A 12,287-nucleotide genomic window follows, 5' to 3' on the forward strand; every position below is an offset into this window, starting at 1 on the left:
GTATGTGTCCTCTGCACGCAGTTGTGACCCCAAATTCCTCAAAAATTTGGCAAGTTGCTATGACAGATTTCCACTGATAAAAACTTTAAAACATAATATAAACTCATTTACAAATATCTGCTAACATAAAGATGGCTCTGAAGAACATGGGAAGCAGCTGGATTAACTTTCTAACTCCCGGTTTTACCTCTGTGTTTGTGGTTAAGGTACACTGCCCCAACCATACGGCATAACAGCTAAAGCCATCTGGACACAGGCCTGCAGGAACCCACCACCACTAATTCATTTGCCTCGTTCTCCAAAAATCAGTCTTTCTTCAAACAAATAATTTTAGGTCTAAATTAAAACTTTAAACAAGGTAAGCTTCATATTCATCAGAATGAATAGCTGGGGAGTCTCATTTCCAGCTTATTGCTATTATGAATAAATACTGATAACTGCATTTCTGATTATATAAATACACACAGAGGTGCAAAATGAGAGTTCAACAAGTAACATTATCATTCTTCCACAACTAAGCAAAAAGATGAAGAGGAGTTTGACCACCTCTAATGCCATCAACCTTAGAAAAGCTACAGTAGAGACCTTGGTACCTTAATTCTTACAATGCCACATTTGTGGTAGATGTTCGCGACAAGAGAGATTCTAGTCGTGGTTATGCTAGTGACAAGACACTTCTCTCCAACAGGAGTACTGAGGACATGTTGGATGCCTTGGCTTTTTACCTGCTTAGTTCTGTGTTTAATTATGTAAAACAACTTCAACAAATGCATAAAGCTCCTACCCTGTATATCATATCCACTTAAAATGATTACTTCCAGTCTGAAAGATTTTGCTAAAATATTCACTACCGCCATGGCAGCAAATAGACTTTTGGGTTCATACAGTTTACTTCAATTTTAGCTTTATTTTTAGCACAGAAGCACCACCCAGAGCAAAGAGAATTTCTAATATACTTTTTCATCATAACTCTAGACCTCTGTGACTGCCCAAGTCATCTCTTCGATGAAAAATGTTTTTCTCTCACCCTTATACAGGAGAGGAAGATAACTTTTACCCTCAATTCCTGCTCCAGTAAGCCAAGCAGGACATCATTGATTTCATCAACTTTACAACTGCAAGGAATTCATCCACACAGAGATCACCACTTAGCTTAGCAGGCTACAAAGAGTTAGGAAAGCATGATGTAAAGGCAAATGCTCCAAAGCAAACTACATTACAAAGAGAGTGTTGCTCACACACACACTGATCACGATCAGCTGTATTAATCTTGAATCTCTTTGCTCAAACAGAAGCAGGATTGCTAAAGCTGACAAGATCTGCTTAAACTAAAACAATGTCACCAGTACAGAAATGTACACAATATATAAAACATCCAGCAACTGGATAACAAGAGTCATAATTCTTCCATTAAGCAATGTTTAAATTCCTGGTCTTGACTTTTAGCAGAGCCGATATCAAACTTCGCATGGGATACGTTTAGGTGTAAAACAAATCCCACGTTCCAGATCACTCAGGGATAAACAATGCCTTACATCATCTAACGGAGCTCTATAGAAATTATTTTATAGCTGAAATACGAAGGGTATTGCTTTACTGTACTCCATAACCCCAGTGATAATTACATTTGCTTTGTTTAATAATCTTAAGATTTTAATTTTAGAGTCGTGAGAAATCCATAGACTTGTGATTTTTTTTTTCTTTAATAATCAGGCTCTTTCAGATATCAAACATAGATTAGCATCATTAGTTCACAAGTGTTTTGCAAGGCAGCTCTGAAAAGCACTTCCATACCCCAAGGGTCTCCACCGTCAACTGCAACTTCAAGTTTCCACTGACATACAGTAACACTCTTTCCTCATGCTTAACTATATTGCTTGCAGAACATCTCAGATTATCCTTATCTGGCTCCAAGTGACACAAAAAGGGGAATTTATACCATTATATCCCTAAAAGGGGTCTTCAAGATATGCAGAATATTCAAAACAAAAGATAAAGCTACTTGTAAATCAAACTTGTTTGCATTTTATCACAAACCTACAAAGAATTAATATTTTAGAAGACCTTCTAACACACTCCTCAAAAAAACCTCACTCAGGAACAAATAGTAAGCATATATAAGAACTATTAGGAGTCAAATAAAGGAATATGTACAAAAGGGAGCTGTTAATAAAAATGTGTCGCTGCCCCTCACCCAACCACAAACCTCACAAACTATCAGCATACAAGTTTGGGAGGGACGATGTTCTTACCCAGAGTCATCCAGCTAATAATTTGATTCAGTATAGGCAATCCTTGTTTGTTCTTAAGACTGTCATGGGTACTGCTCACAACATAGGTTGAAAGTGCAATACTCAACACCTAGAAAGAAAAATCAGACAATGAAACACATAATTAACGTATGGATCTCTGCCATCCCATAGTAAGTATGTAAACATGCTTTAGAGTTGCATAAACTCATCTGAATCAACCTAAGAACAGGAAGTCAAGTATTTCTAGCTTTTTACAATTTATGGTTTTCAAAACTTCCTTCTAGGGTTTTTTTTTTTATTTTTCTTATAATTATTTATTTGTGCTATTTTTAAATAGTTTAAACAAGCACCCTGGATCACTGATTTGACATGATACGCTCTTTGTCAAGAGTAACTCCTTAAACACTCATGTAAACAACAGAAAACATATGCCTCCAGTTTTTTGAGGAGCACTTGTCCTCAAACGGCAACCATGAAGAACTAGCAGAACCTCTAGCTTCACTGCAGGAGCAGGTAGGGGGTGAAGGGGAAGGCTAAGTTAAGGCAAGAGCTTTGCATGGGCAGCACAGCTCCTGTATGAAGAGACAGCAGCAGCAGAGCAGATTCAAGATGGATTTTAAGAGATGCAAAGCAGCTGCATTTTTAGCAGACTATTCAAATGAAACCGAACCACCTGAAGCAGAGCCCTCTGCCTTAGAAAAGCAGTGAAGCCAAAGAGGGTCTTTTTTTTTCTTGACTAATTCAAGAGACACCATTCAGTCATCAAGTAGGTGCAAAAAACCTTAGGACAATTACCCCATGAGTCAGTTATTTTTGAAAGATGACAATTACCCGATAAAATGCTTGAGCCAAGTTTTCAATTACTGCTATTTATTCACAACTCTGCAATTCCACTAAAAGGCAAATCAAGCATGCAAGGTACTTTGCAAACACGTGCTTTAAAACTGTGTTACAAGATATCATTGCTGTTGTAGCTTTTTTAGTGCAAAGCAACTACACAGTGTTCACATCCATCGTGTTTTACTATATGAATAGCTGCCATTCCCGCTCCCCCGCCAGACGCAGTGATACCGAGTGGTACCTGCCCAGAGGATACACTTAGCAGTCAGCATTGGTTTTTGGCCCTGTTTCACAGGTGCTCAGTATCTGCTGCTTCTATTTAATTTCAGGCCACAAGAACACGTAACTTGTATTTCTGTGTGACATCAATAAGCTAGGTCGAAGCATTAAGCCTCCAAAAGCTCAGGGAACTGGCCCCTTTATACCTCTGATGTTTATTTGGGATGCTTTTGCTGTATTCAGGCCAGATCTCTCCCCTTTGATATATCTTTTCAACTTATTTTAGTGTCATGAACTCTGCTATCCCCTAGCCACTGGTGAAGTCACTTTGCACTGACTTTATGTCATCTCCCATAATATATCTTGTGCCTTGGAAGACTTGTGATGACCTGGGCACATTAGTAAACCCAATTTACCACTGCAAGATCTATGCCAGTGTCCAGGGAAAGGCCCAGCATCTGCTTTTGAGACTCCTGTGTTCGCAGTTTAAGTAATGTTCAAACTGCTCTCAGCTTTCACCAGCATCTCCAGGACTGTTGAAGAGCGCAGACACAACTCAGAAATGCAAACTGAGGTCTCCAGCTAAGAAACTGTCTTCTTTCCCCCATCACAACCATCTTTAGAGTTCAGAGATTATTCTTGAACAGCTTAAGAGCTGATCTCTGAGAAACACTCATCTGTAGGTCATAGCTAGAAAGAGGAAACCAAGGGTGACATCTGCAGTCCCAGCACCTCTGTGCCAACTGGGACAGAGCTGGGAGCTCTCCTAAGCATCCAACATAACAACCCACAGAGAGACCGGTAGGAGAACCAGCACCAGCTGGCTGGCTGAAAACACTCCTCCTGTCCCCTAGTTCCACCAATATGATATGGATTCCTACTGTTTATTTGATCTCCTAATTTAGAGGAGAAAACTAATAAACTGACCACCTGGGACCCACATGAAGTTCATGCCTCCTAGGAATAACAACTTGGCCCAATATTATCAATCAAAGGAAACAGCAGTTGTTTTGGTAGTGCAGCAAAAGCTGGACTTCACCTACAAAACTGCTCTCAAAGAGAAATTGGTGTTTATTTCAGAACAAAAAACAAAGTTGTACAATAAGCACTCCAGCAGTGACTCCGGTCAGTCTCACCTCTGTGCATGGCAAGATCATGGAGCAGACCCTCCTGGAGACTATGCTCAAGTACATGGAAAATAAGGAGATGATTGGTGACAGCCAACACGGCTTCACTAAGGGCGAATCGTGCCTGACAAATTTGGTGGCCTTCTATGATGGGGTTACAGCGTCAGTGGATAAGGGAAGGGCAGCTGACATCATCTACCTGGACTTGCACAAGGCATTTGACACTGTCCTGCACGACATCCTTATGTCTAAATTGGAGAGACATGGGTTCGATGGATGGACCACTTGGTGGATAAGGAATTGGCTGGATGGTCGCACTCAAAGAGTTGTGGTCAACGGCTCGATGTCCAAGTGGAGATCAGTGATGAGTGGCGTTCCTCAGTGGTCGGTATTGGGACCGGCACTGTTCAACATCTTTGTCGGCGACATGGACAGTGGGATCGAGTGCACCCTCAGCAAGTTTGCTGACGACACCAAGCTGTGTGATGTGGTCGACACGCTGGAGGGAAGGGATGCCATCCAGAGGGACCTTGACAGGCTGGAGAGGTGGGCCCGTGTGAACCGCATGAAGTTCAACAAGGCCAAGTGCAAGGTCCTGCACATGGGTCAGGGCAATCCCAAGCACGACTATAGGCTGGGCGAGGAATGGATTGAAAGCAGCCCCGAGGAGAAGGACTTGGGGCTGTTGGTTGATGAGAAGCGCAACATGAGCCGGCAGTGTGCGCTTGCAGCCCAGAAAGCCAACCGTGTCCTGGGCTGCATCAAAAGAGGTGTGACCAGCAGGTCGAGGGAGGTGATCCTGCCCCTCTGCTCCACTCTTGTGAGACCCCACCTGGAGTACTGCGTCCAGCTCTGGGGGCCCCAGTACAGGAGAGACATGCAGCTGTTGGAGTGAGTCCAGAGGAGGGCCACGAAACTGATCAGAGGGCTGGAGCACCTCTCCTATGAGGACAGGCTGAGAGAGTTGGGATTGTTCAGCCTGGAGAAAAGGCGACTCCGGGGAGATCTAATTGCAGCTTACCAGTATCTGAAAGAGGCCTACAGGAAAGACGGAGGGGAACTGTTTATCAGGGAGTGTAGTGACAGGACAAGGGGTAATGGGTTCAAGCTGAAGGAAGGTCGATTTAGATTAGATGTTAGAAAGAAATTCTTTACTGTGAGAGTGGTGAGGCACTGGAACAGGTTGCCCAGAGAGGCTGTGGAGGCCCCATGCCTGGAAGTGTTTAAGGCCAGGTTGGATGAGGCTTTGGGCAATGTGGTCTAGTGGAGGGTGTCCCTGCCTGCAGCAGGGGGGGTTGGAACTAGATGATCTTTGAGGTCCCTTCCAACCCAAACCATTCTATGATTCTATGGAAGTGGTACACAGAGAAGACAGACCTGTAGCAAGTCAATCTATCTCCTCATTCCTCAAAATGAAGAAACATCAAACAACCAATCTTAGTTTCCTGTCTAGGAAGGAACAACATGATCAGAGGAAAGCATAACATTCAGTGACTGCCTTCAAACACCACATATGGGGGAGCTGCGAAACCTACTTTTAAGAAACCCCTTGTCAGATGCAAAGCAGGGATGTGATCGTGTGTGCTTATGTATATGAATATCAGCGCCTTGATCACTGTTTGTCATTGCAAAATAGGCAAGTTTCATCTGACTAAAGGATTCATCTCACACTTAAAACTGCTTACGAGCTGTAAATCAAAACTCATGTGCCAGCATTTTTGAAGATTACCCCCTTCCCTCTCTGCACTGAAAACTCCAACTCAAAAGGAGAACAAGGGAATTCCATTGCCTAGAAATACTAGTCTTCTGACAAACATTTTCCTGTTGTATTTCTGTACATTTCAAAACAAGTAAATGCAACCTAACCTCAAAACAAGTTATTTATTCAGAAACATGTAATGCTTCTGTAATGCCCTTTTCCCCCTCTAAGTCTGAATAATCTCCCCTCCCAATCCTCTCCTTACCCAGAGTGTGAATGGTGGATCCCATGTTTTCTGTTCCCAAGTAAGCTTTTGAGATAAAAATCTAATAGAGATTAGTAATTAGATTTCTCTATTGTAAAATATCCTCTGATTAAGGAGCAATTTGAGGAGCTTTATGATCTTTTTAAAGTTTGGGAGAAAAACGAAGATGTTACTCCCTGAACAAGCAGGCAGAACATTTTAATCTAATTTAGTATCTCAGGGCTCTGAGTGAACTTCCTGATTCTCTAAAGTTGGCTCAAGAATAGTCTGGCATCACGTTTTGACTACAGATCTGTTTCATCATCATTTGTGAGCTTCTCCACAAAGTTACACCCCACAAGATGCTGTAGCAGTTGCCTGGTAAGTTGACATTGGCTGGCTGCCAGGTGCCCACCCAGCTGCTCTCTCACTCCCCCATCCAGTACTACTTTTTTCAGGCATTCCAGTGAGAAAACCACCGCTGAGAATGTACTACAAATATCTGTCCTAAATGCTTAGGAAAGGAACTGATACCTCTTTCCCACTGTTGTCATGGTTTAACCCGTCTGGCAGCCAAAACAACCACACAGCCATTTACTCACACCCACCCTCCCAGTGGGATGGGGGAGAGAAAAAAAAAAAAAAAGAAAAAAGTCAAACTCATAGATTGAGATAAAGACAGAAATAGGACAGAATAGGAAGATATTATTATTATTAATAATAAACAACAGAACAAAAAATAGACAAAAAAATCCATAACAAGTGAGGAACAGCACAATTGTTCTCTTTAATATCTTTATCAATGATCTGAACAAGGGGATCGAGTGCACCCTCACTAAATTTGCAGATGACACCAAGTTGTGCAGGAGTGTTGGCCTGCTTGAGGGTAGGAAGGTTCTACAGAGGGATCTGTACAGGCTGGATTGATGGGCCCAGGCCAAGCGTATGAGGTTCAACGAGGCTCAGAGCTGGGTCCTTCACTTGGATCACAACAACCCCATGCAAGGCTACACACTTTGGGGAGAGTGGCTGGAAAGCTGGTCAGCAGAAAAGGACCTGGGGGTGTTGGTCGGCAGCCAGCTGAATATGAGCCAGCAGTGTGCCCAGGTGGCCAGGAAGGCCAACAGCATCCTGGCTTGTGTTAGAAATAGTGTGGCCAGCAGGAGTAGGGAAGTGATCGTCCCCCTGTACTCGGCACTGGTGAGGCCACACCTCAAGTCCTGTGTTCAGTTTGGGCCCCTCACTACAAGAAGGACATTGAGGTGCTGGAGCGTGTCCAGAGAAGGGCAACGAAGCTGGTGAAAGGTCTAGAGCACAAGTCTTCTGAGGAGTGGCTGAGGGAACTGGGGTTGTTTAGCCTGGAGAAAAGGAGGCTGAGGGGAGACCTTATCACTCTGTACAGCTCCCTGAAAGGAGGTTGTAGCCAGGTGGGTGTTGGTCTCGTCTCCCAAGTAACAAGCGATGGGACAAAAGGAAATGGCCTACAAGTTGTGCCAGAGGAGGTTTAGATTGGAAATCAGGAAACATTTCTTCACTAAAAGGGTTGTCAACCATTGGAACAGGCTGCCCAGGGAAGTGGTTGAGTCACCCTCCCTGGAGATATTTAAAAGATGCGTAGATGTGGTGCTTAGGGACATGGTTTAGTGGTGGACTTGGCAGTGCTAGGTTAATGGTTGGGCTCAATGACCTTAAAGGTCTTTTTCAACCAAAACAATTCCATGATTCTGATTTCTCACCACCTGAAGCCAATGCTCAGCTAGTTCCTGAGCTGATCCACCTCCCAGCCAATCCCCCAGTTATATATGGAGCATGACATCATATGGTATGGAATATCCTGGCTGTGTCCCCTCCCAGATTCTTGGTCACTCCCCACCTTCTCGTTGGCAGGCCAGTATGAGAAGCTGAAAAGTCCTTGACTGCTTGGCAACAACTAGAAACATCAGTGTACTATCAACATTATTCTCATCCTAAGTCCAAAACACAGCACTACACCACCTGAAAGGAAGAAAATTAACTCTATCCCTCCTGAAACCAGCACAGCAATTAAGCTGGAAAAGGTAGGAGAAAACACCAGCACATTATATATGTGTGCATGCCCAGGTAAGGGCATTTTAAGCATTCGTTATTCCTTCCCCTCCTCCTTTTAACCACTTTGAGCTTCATATCTAAATCACTAATATAATGAATGCACTGCTTAGCTCAATAAAACTCCAGCACATAAGTCATAATCAATAAAGCTGATCCTGAAATAAAACCATTATCATGTAACAAGTTTTAAAAAAAGGAAAAAAAAGAGGACAGCAGATATGCAAGGTATTATTAGAATCTTAAAGGGTCTCTAGCACTTAATTAGTACCTACTATGAAAAGATCTACCTATTTCATGAAGTTATAAAGAAAAAAAAAATCTCATCTTTCATCTGAAAGAAGACTTAACTAACAGAAAACCAGCTCAGTATCACGTTGTTATTCAACAGCCAGAAACTGGAAAGAACCCCCTGAACCAGCAAGCCTGTGTTTAGTGTGCATGTGCAATTCCTGCAAAGGTCACTGGAAGTTACATACACAGACTGAAGGCAGGATAAACTCTCAAATTCTCTGAGTAGAGCATCGAAATGTGTATGCACATCTATGCATCAATACACACAAATATGCATAGGATGAGCTTTTGGGAACACAGCATTATGATATTTAAAAATGCACATTACCATGAGCACATGGTCCTCTTAAAATAGTCAAAGGAGAAACTCTTAGGAACAATCATTTTCTTCTTGAAAATTGTGGCCTTGGTAGGAACATGTTCTTAGAAAATATGTAAAAAAATTTGCACGTACAAAACCTCTAACATTCAAAATTACTGAAAAGTAGCAACTGACCTGATAAAAATGTACTTTCATATCTTCATTATTTCTGTATTTATTTTCGCTTTTACAAAGAGGTGCCAATGAGAAGCAAGAGATCAAGAGAGTCAGCAAGCCAGCTGCTATTCTGTAAAACAAACAAACAAAACCCCAATAAAATCCCAGGAAATATCATCAGAAGTTTCAGGAAATTTTCACAGACATGTTCTTTACTAAGATGAAATAATTCATTTCAGTATCAAGACTGAATAAGTTAAGGACACTTCAACATCCAGCTTGAGAAAAACAAAATCCAATCCAGCATCAAGGGTTTTTTGGAGTGGTTGCTTGAGTTTTTTTCTATTTGTGGTGGTCAGGGGTTTTTTGGCTGGAGAGTGTTAGTGGTTTGTTTTGTTGTTGTGTGGTTTGTTTTTTTTTTTTAATACAGATTTGCCATGCACAAATACAGTCATGCTCTTTTCATGGTAGTGGCAAAAAATCTCTGTTTTGGCCACACGTCTGATCTGTCACTCACCATTTTGAGGTTCTTTCAATTACCTCCAAATAATATTCTGAACAAAATAGTAACAGTGATCAGTGATCTAAAATTAGTGGTTTCAAGGTTTGTCATCTAACAGGGTACTTGTATTTAAACAAAGCTATGGTTTTGATTGTAATGGTAGTGTAACAGCAAGACTAACAGGAAGACTGTCACTCATCACATAAACACAGAAAAAAACACTGCTTGGTATTACTGAGGAAGACTGCTAATTATGACACTATTCCAAAATAATAGACACTATTCACTAAAAGATCAATACTAATATCACCTCTGACTGTCTCCCTTCAGTCATCAAGCAAGCAGAGGAACTATAAGGCAGCAGCAGTTTTTGCACGTATTTCTCTGTCACGCTACAACCTTGATATGGAAGTAGTCAAACCATGCAGTCCTCACTTTCACTTGTCACTTGGTATCTCCACTGAAAGACTACTGACAAAAATGTCCATTTGTGACTGCTGCACTCGTGTTTTCTTAGGTATAACAAAAGAATGTACACAAGCACCTCATATTCAGTAAAATCAGACTACTTCGGCGTATTACAATACTAATTTTCAAGTAACGATCTAACCAATACGAGAACACTGTTGCAAGATACTCATTCACAGAATGGAGGTTGGAAGGTATCTCTGGACATCAGTCTAGTCCAACTCCCTACTCAAAGCAGTGCCAACTACAGCAGGCTGCTCAGGGCCATGTCTAGCTGGGTGTTGAATACTTCCACTGATGGAGACACTCCCCAACTTCTCTGGGGAGTCTGTTCCAGTGCTTGACCTCCCTCAGCGTAAAAAAAGCTTTTCTCTTATGTTTAAATGGAATTTCCTGTATCTGTATTTTTGCCCGTTTCTTGTCTCTTCACTAGACACTGAGGAGGATCTGTCTTCTTTACTCTTTTCCCCTGGTTCCTGATGGCCAGTCTTACCAGTAAAGATGAAGGCAGAAGAAGGCCTCAGCCTTTTGCATGTCCCAATCAGCAGCATGGCCGCATTTTCCCTAGTCTTCCTTTTGCTGCTGTACGCTGTCTTGCGGCACTTTACATCCCACACCAGATTCAACTCCATGAGAGCTCTGGCTTTCCTAACCTATCCTGCATATTCAGACAGCATTTTTATGTTCCTCCTGGGTCATCTGACCCTGCTTTCACCTCCTGTATGCTTTCTTTTTATGACTGAGTTGAGTCAGGAGCTCCCTATTCGTACCATACAAGTTTTATTACTGTACTGAAGAAGCCCTGACCTGAACATACAGTGCCACTGCTCAAGAACAGATTTAATAAATGCACCTATTTCTTACTGGCAGTCTAATTTCTCCCTTCTGTATCTTCTCTCCCAGCATCTCCTTATCTTCAACATCCTGAAGCGTCACATGTACATATATCTTTAATTGCTGCTTCGAGCCTTTTCAGCTTCAAAACTCCCTTGACAAGATTTAGACAGGCACAAACTGTTTCAGAGGTACAATATTTCATTAAAAGAATAAATAGGAAGAGGTACAGCCTGGATAAGGTGAATGTAAAGAAGTATCAGGGAGGAAGATCTGAAGGTAATTTAATTCCATTTTGATTTCTAAGCTGTGCTCAAATGTTCTAAAGAATAATAAAAAAAAAAAATCAGTTTGGACCAGCAGAAATACATACATGTGTATATACAGCTGTGAGGTTGTAATACAGACAAAGCAAATTTGTCCTGAATATTTCTAATGTGCCCAAGCATCAAGACTAAGGAGGGTTTTCGATAGATAGATTTAAATCACAGTAAAAAATATTGAGGCAGAATGTCAGTAATTTTGGAAATATCTGGGCTCATAATTCTCTCTGCAATCATATATTACAGCTCAAATCCCGTATTTTACTGAGGATCAGGCACCCTGGCTCTGATGGGGGACAATATCTTCTGTCAGACAGCAGAAGGAGCCGTTGCAGCCTAGGTCAATTCAAGTCTCTCTCTGCAGTTACTACAGTGATACCACAAGCCTAATGCCTTCAGGCCAACCAACTGGATTGCATCCAGATGTGAGAGAATGCTTGCATGATGAAAGAGTAGCTCACAAGAGGAGAGAGATAGACAACAAAGATGCACTAGAAAAAAATGCAATTCAACAACTGTAGAAAAATTGGACAAGCAACACCAGAAAGGAAGATGTGGAACAGAGAACCAGAAGTGGAAAAAGAAGAGACAGAGGAAACACCGAGGAAGAAGAGAGCTCTGCCTATCCTATTTGTTCTATTTCCCTGAATATCTCATTAGGTACAGAGTGTTATTCAAAGACAGATTATTCAAAATTAGCTGTCAAAGTAAATTGCTTTTGAATAAATGTTCTTATTCACGTATGTGAGTGCTATTTACCATGTTTGCACCCCAGTGAAGCTCCTCCTTTAATGATGACCTTCCTTTTCATGTAAAATTTGCAAATTTTTGTATTGTGAGAAATGTTTCCCTCTACAAGAAATTACAGAATAATGCAAAGAGCAAATGGATGTGGCAAAAGAATTAAAAGTCTATTCTCATT

At 41.7% G+C, this 12,287-nt stretch overlaps 1 protein-coding gene across 13 annotated transcripts in view; it reads right to left on the bottom strand.

The window, feature by feature from the left end:
- PIGN (phosphatidylinositol glycan anchor biosynthesis class N) overlaps nucleotides 1-12,287 on the bottom strand; it is a 106,370-nt gene that overhangs the window by 23,388 nt on the left and 70,695 nt on the right. For all 13 annotated transcript variants that reach the window (XR_012833916.1, XR_012833913.1, XR_012833914.1 and 10 more), the window contains exons 19-20: nucleotides 9,257-9,368; nucleotides 2,253-2,361 (exon numbers count right to left, since the gene is read on the bottom strand). Coding sequence is in view for 9 of the 13 variants with exons in the window: in XM_075744894.1 (XP_075601009.1) it covers nucleotides 2,253-2,361; nucleotides 9,257-9,368 (221 nt within the window). In the remaining 4 variants the exon portion in view is untranslated. The remainder of the gene's footprint in view (nucleotides 1-2,252; nucleotides 2,362-9,256; nucleotides 9,369-12,287) is intronic.

Source organism: Balearica regulorum, chromosome 2 (assembly GCF_011004875.1).
Source record: "Balearica regulorum gibbericeps isolate bBalReg1 chromosome 2, bBalReg1.pri, whole genome shotgun sequence".
NCBI classification, from domain to species: Eukaryota; Metazoa; Chordata; class Aves; order Gruiformes; family Gruidae; genus Balearica; species Balearica regulorum.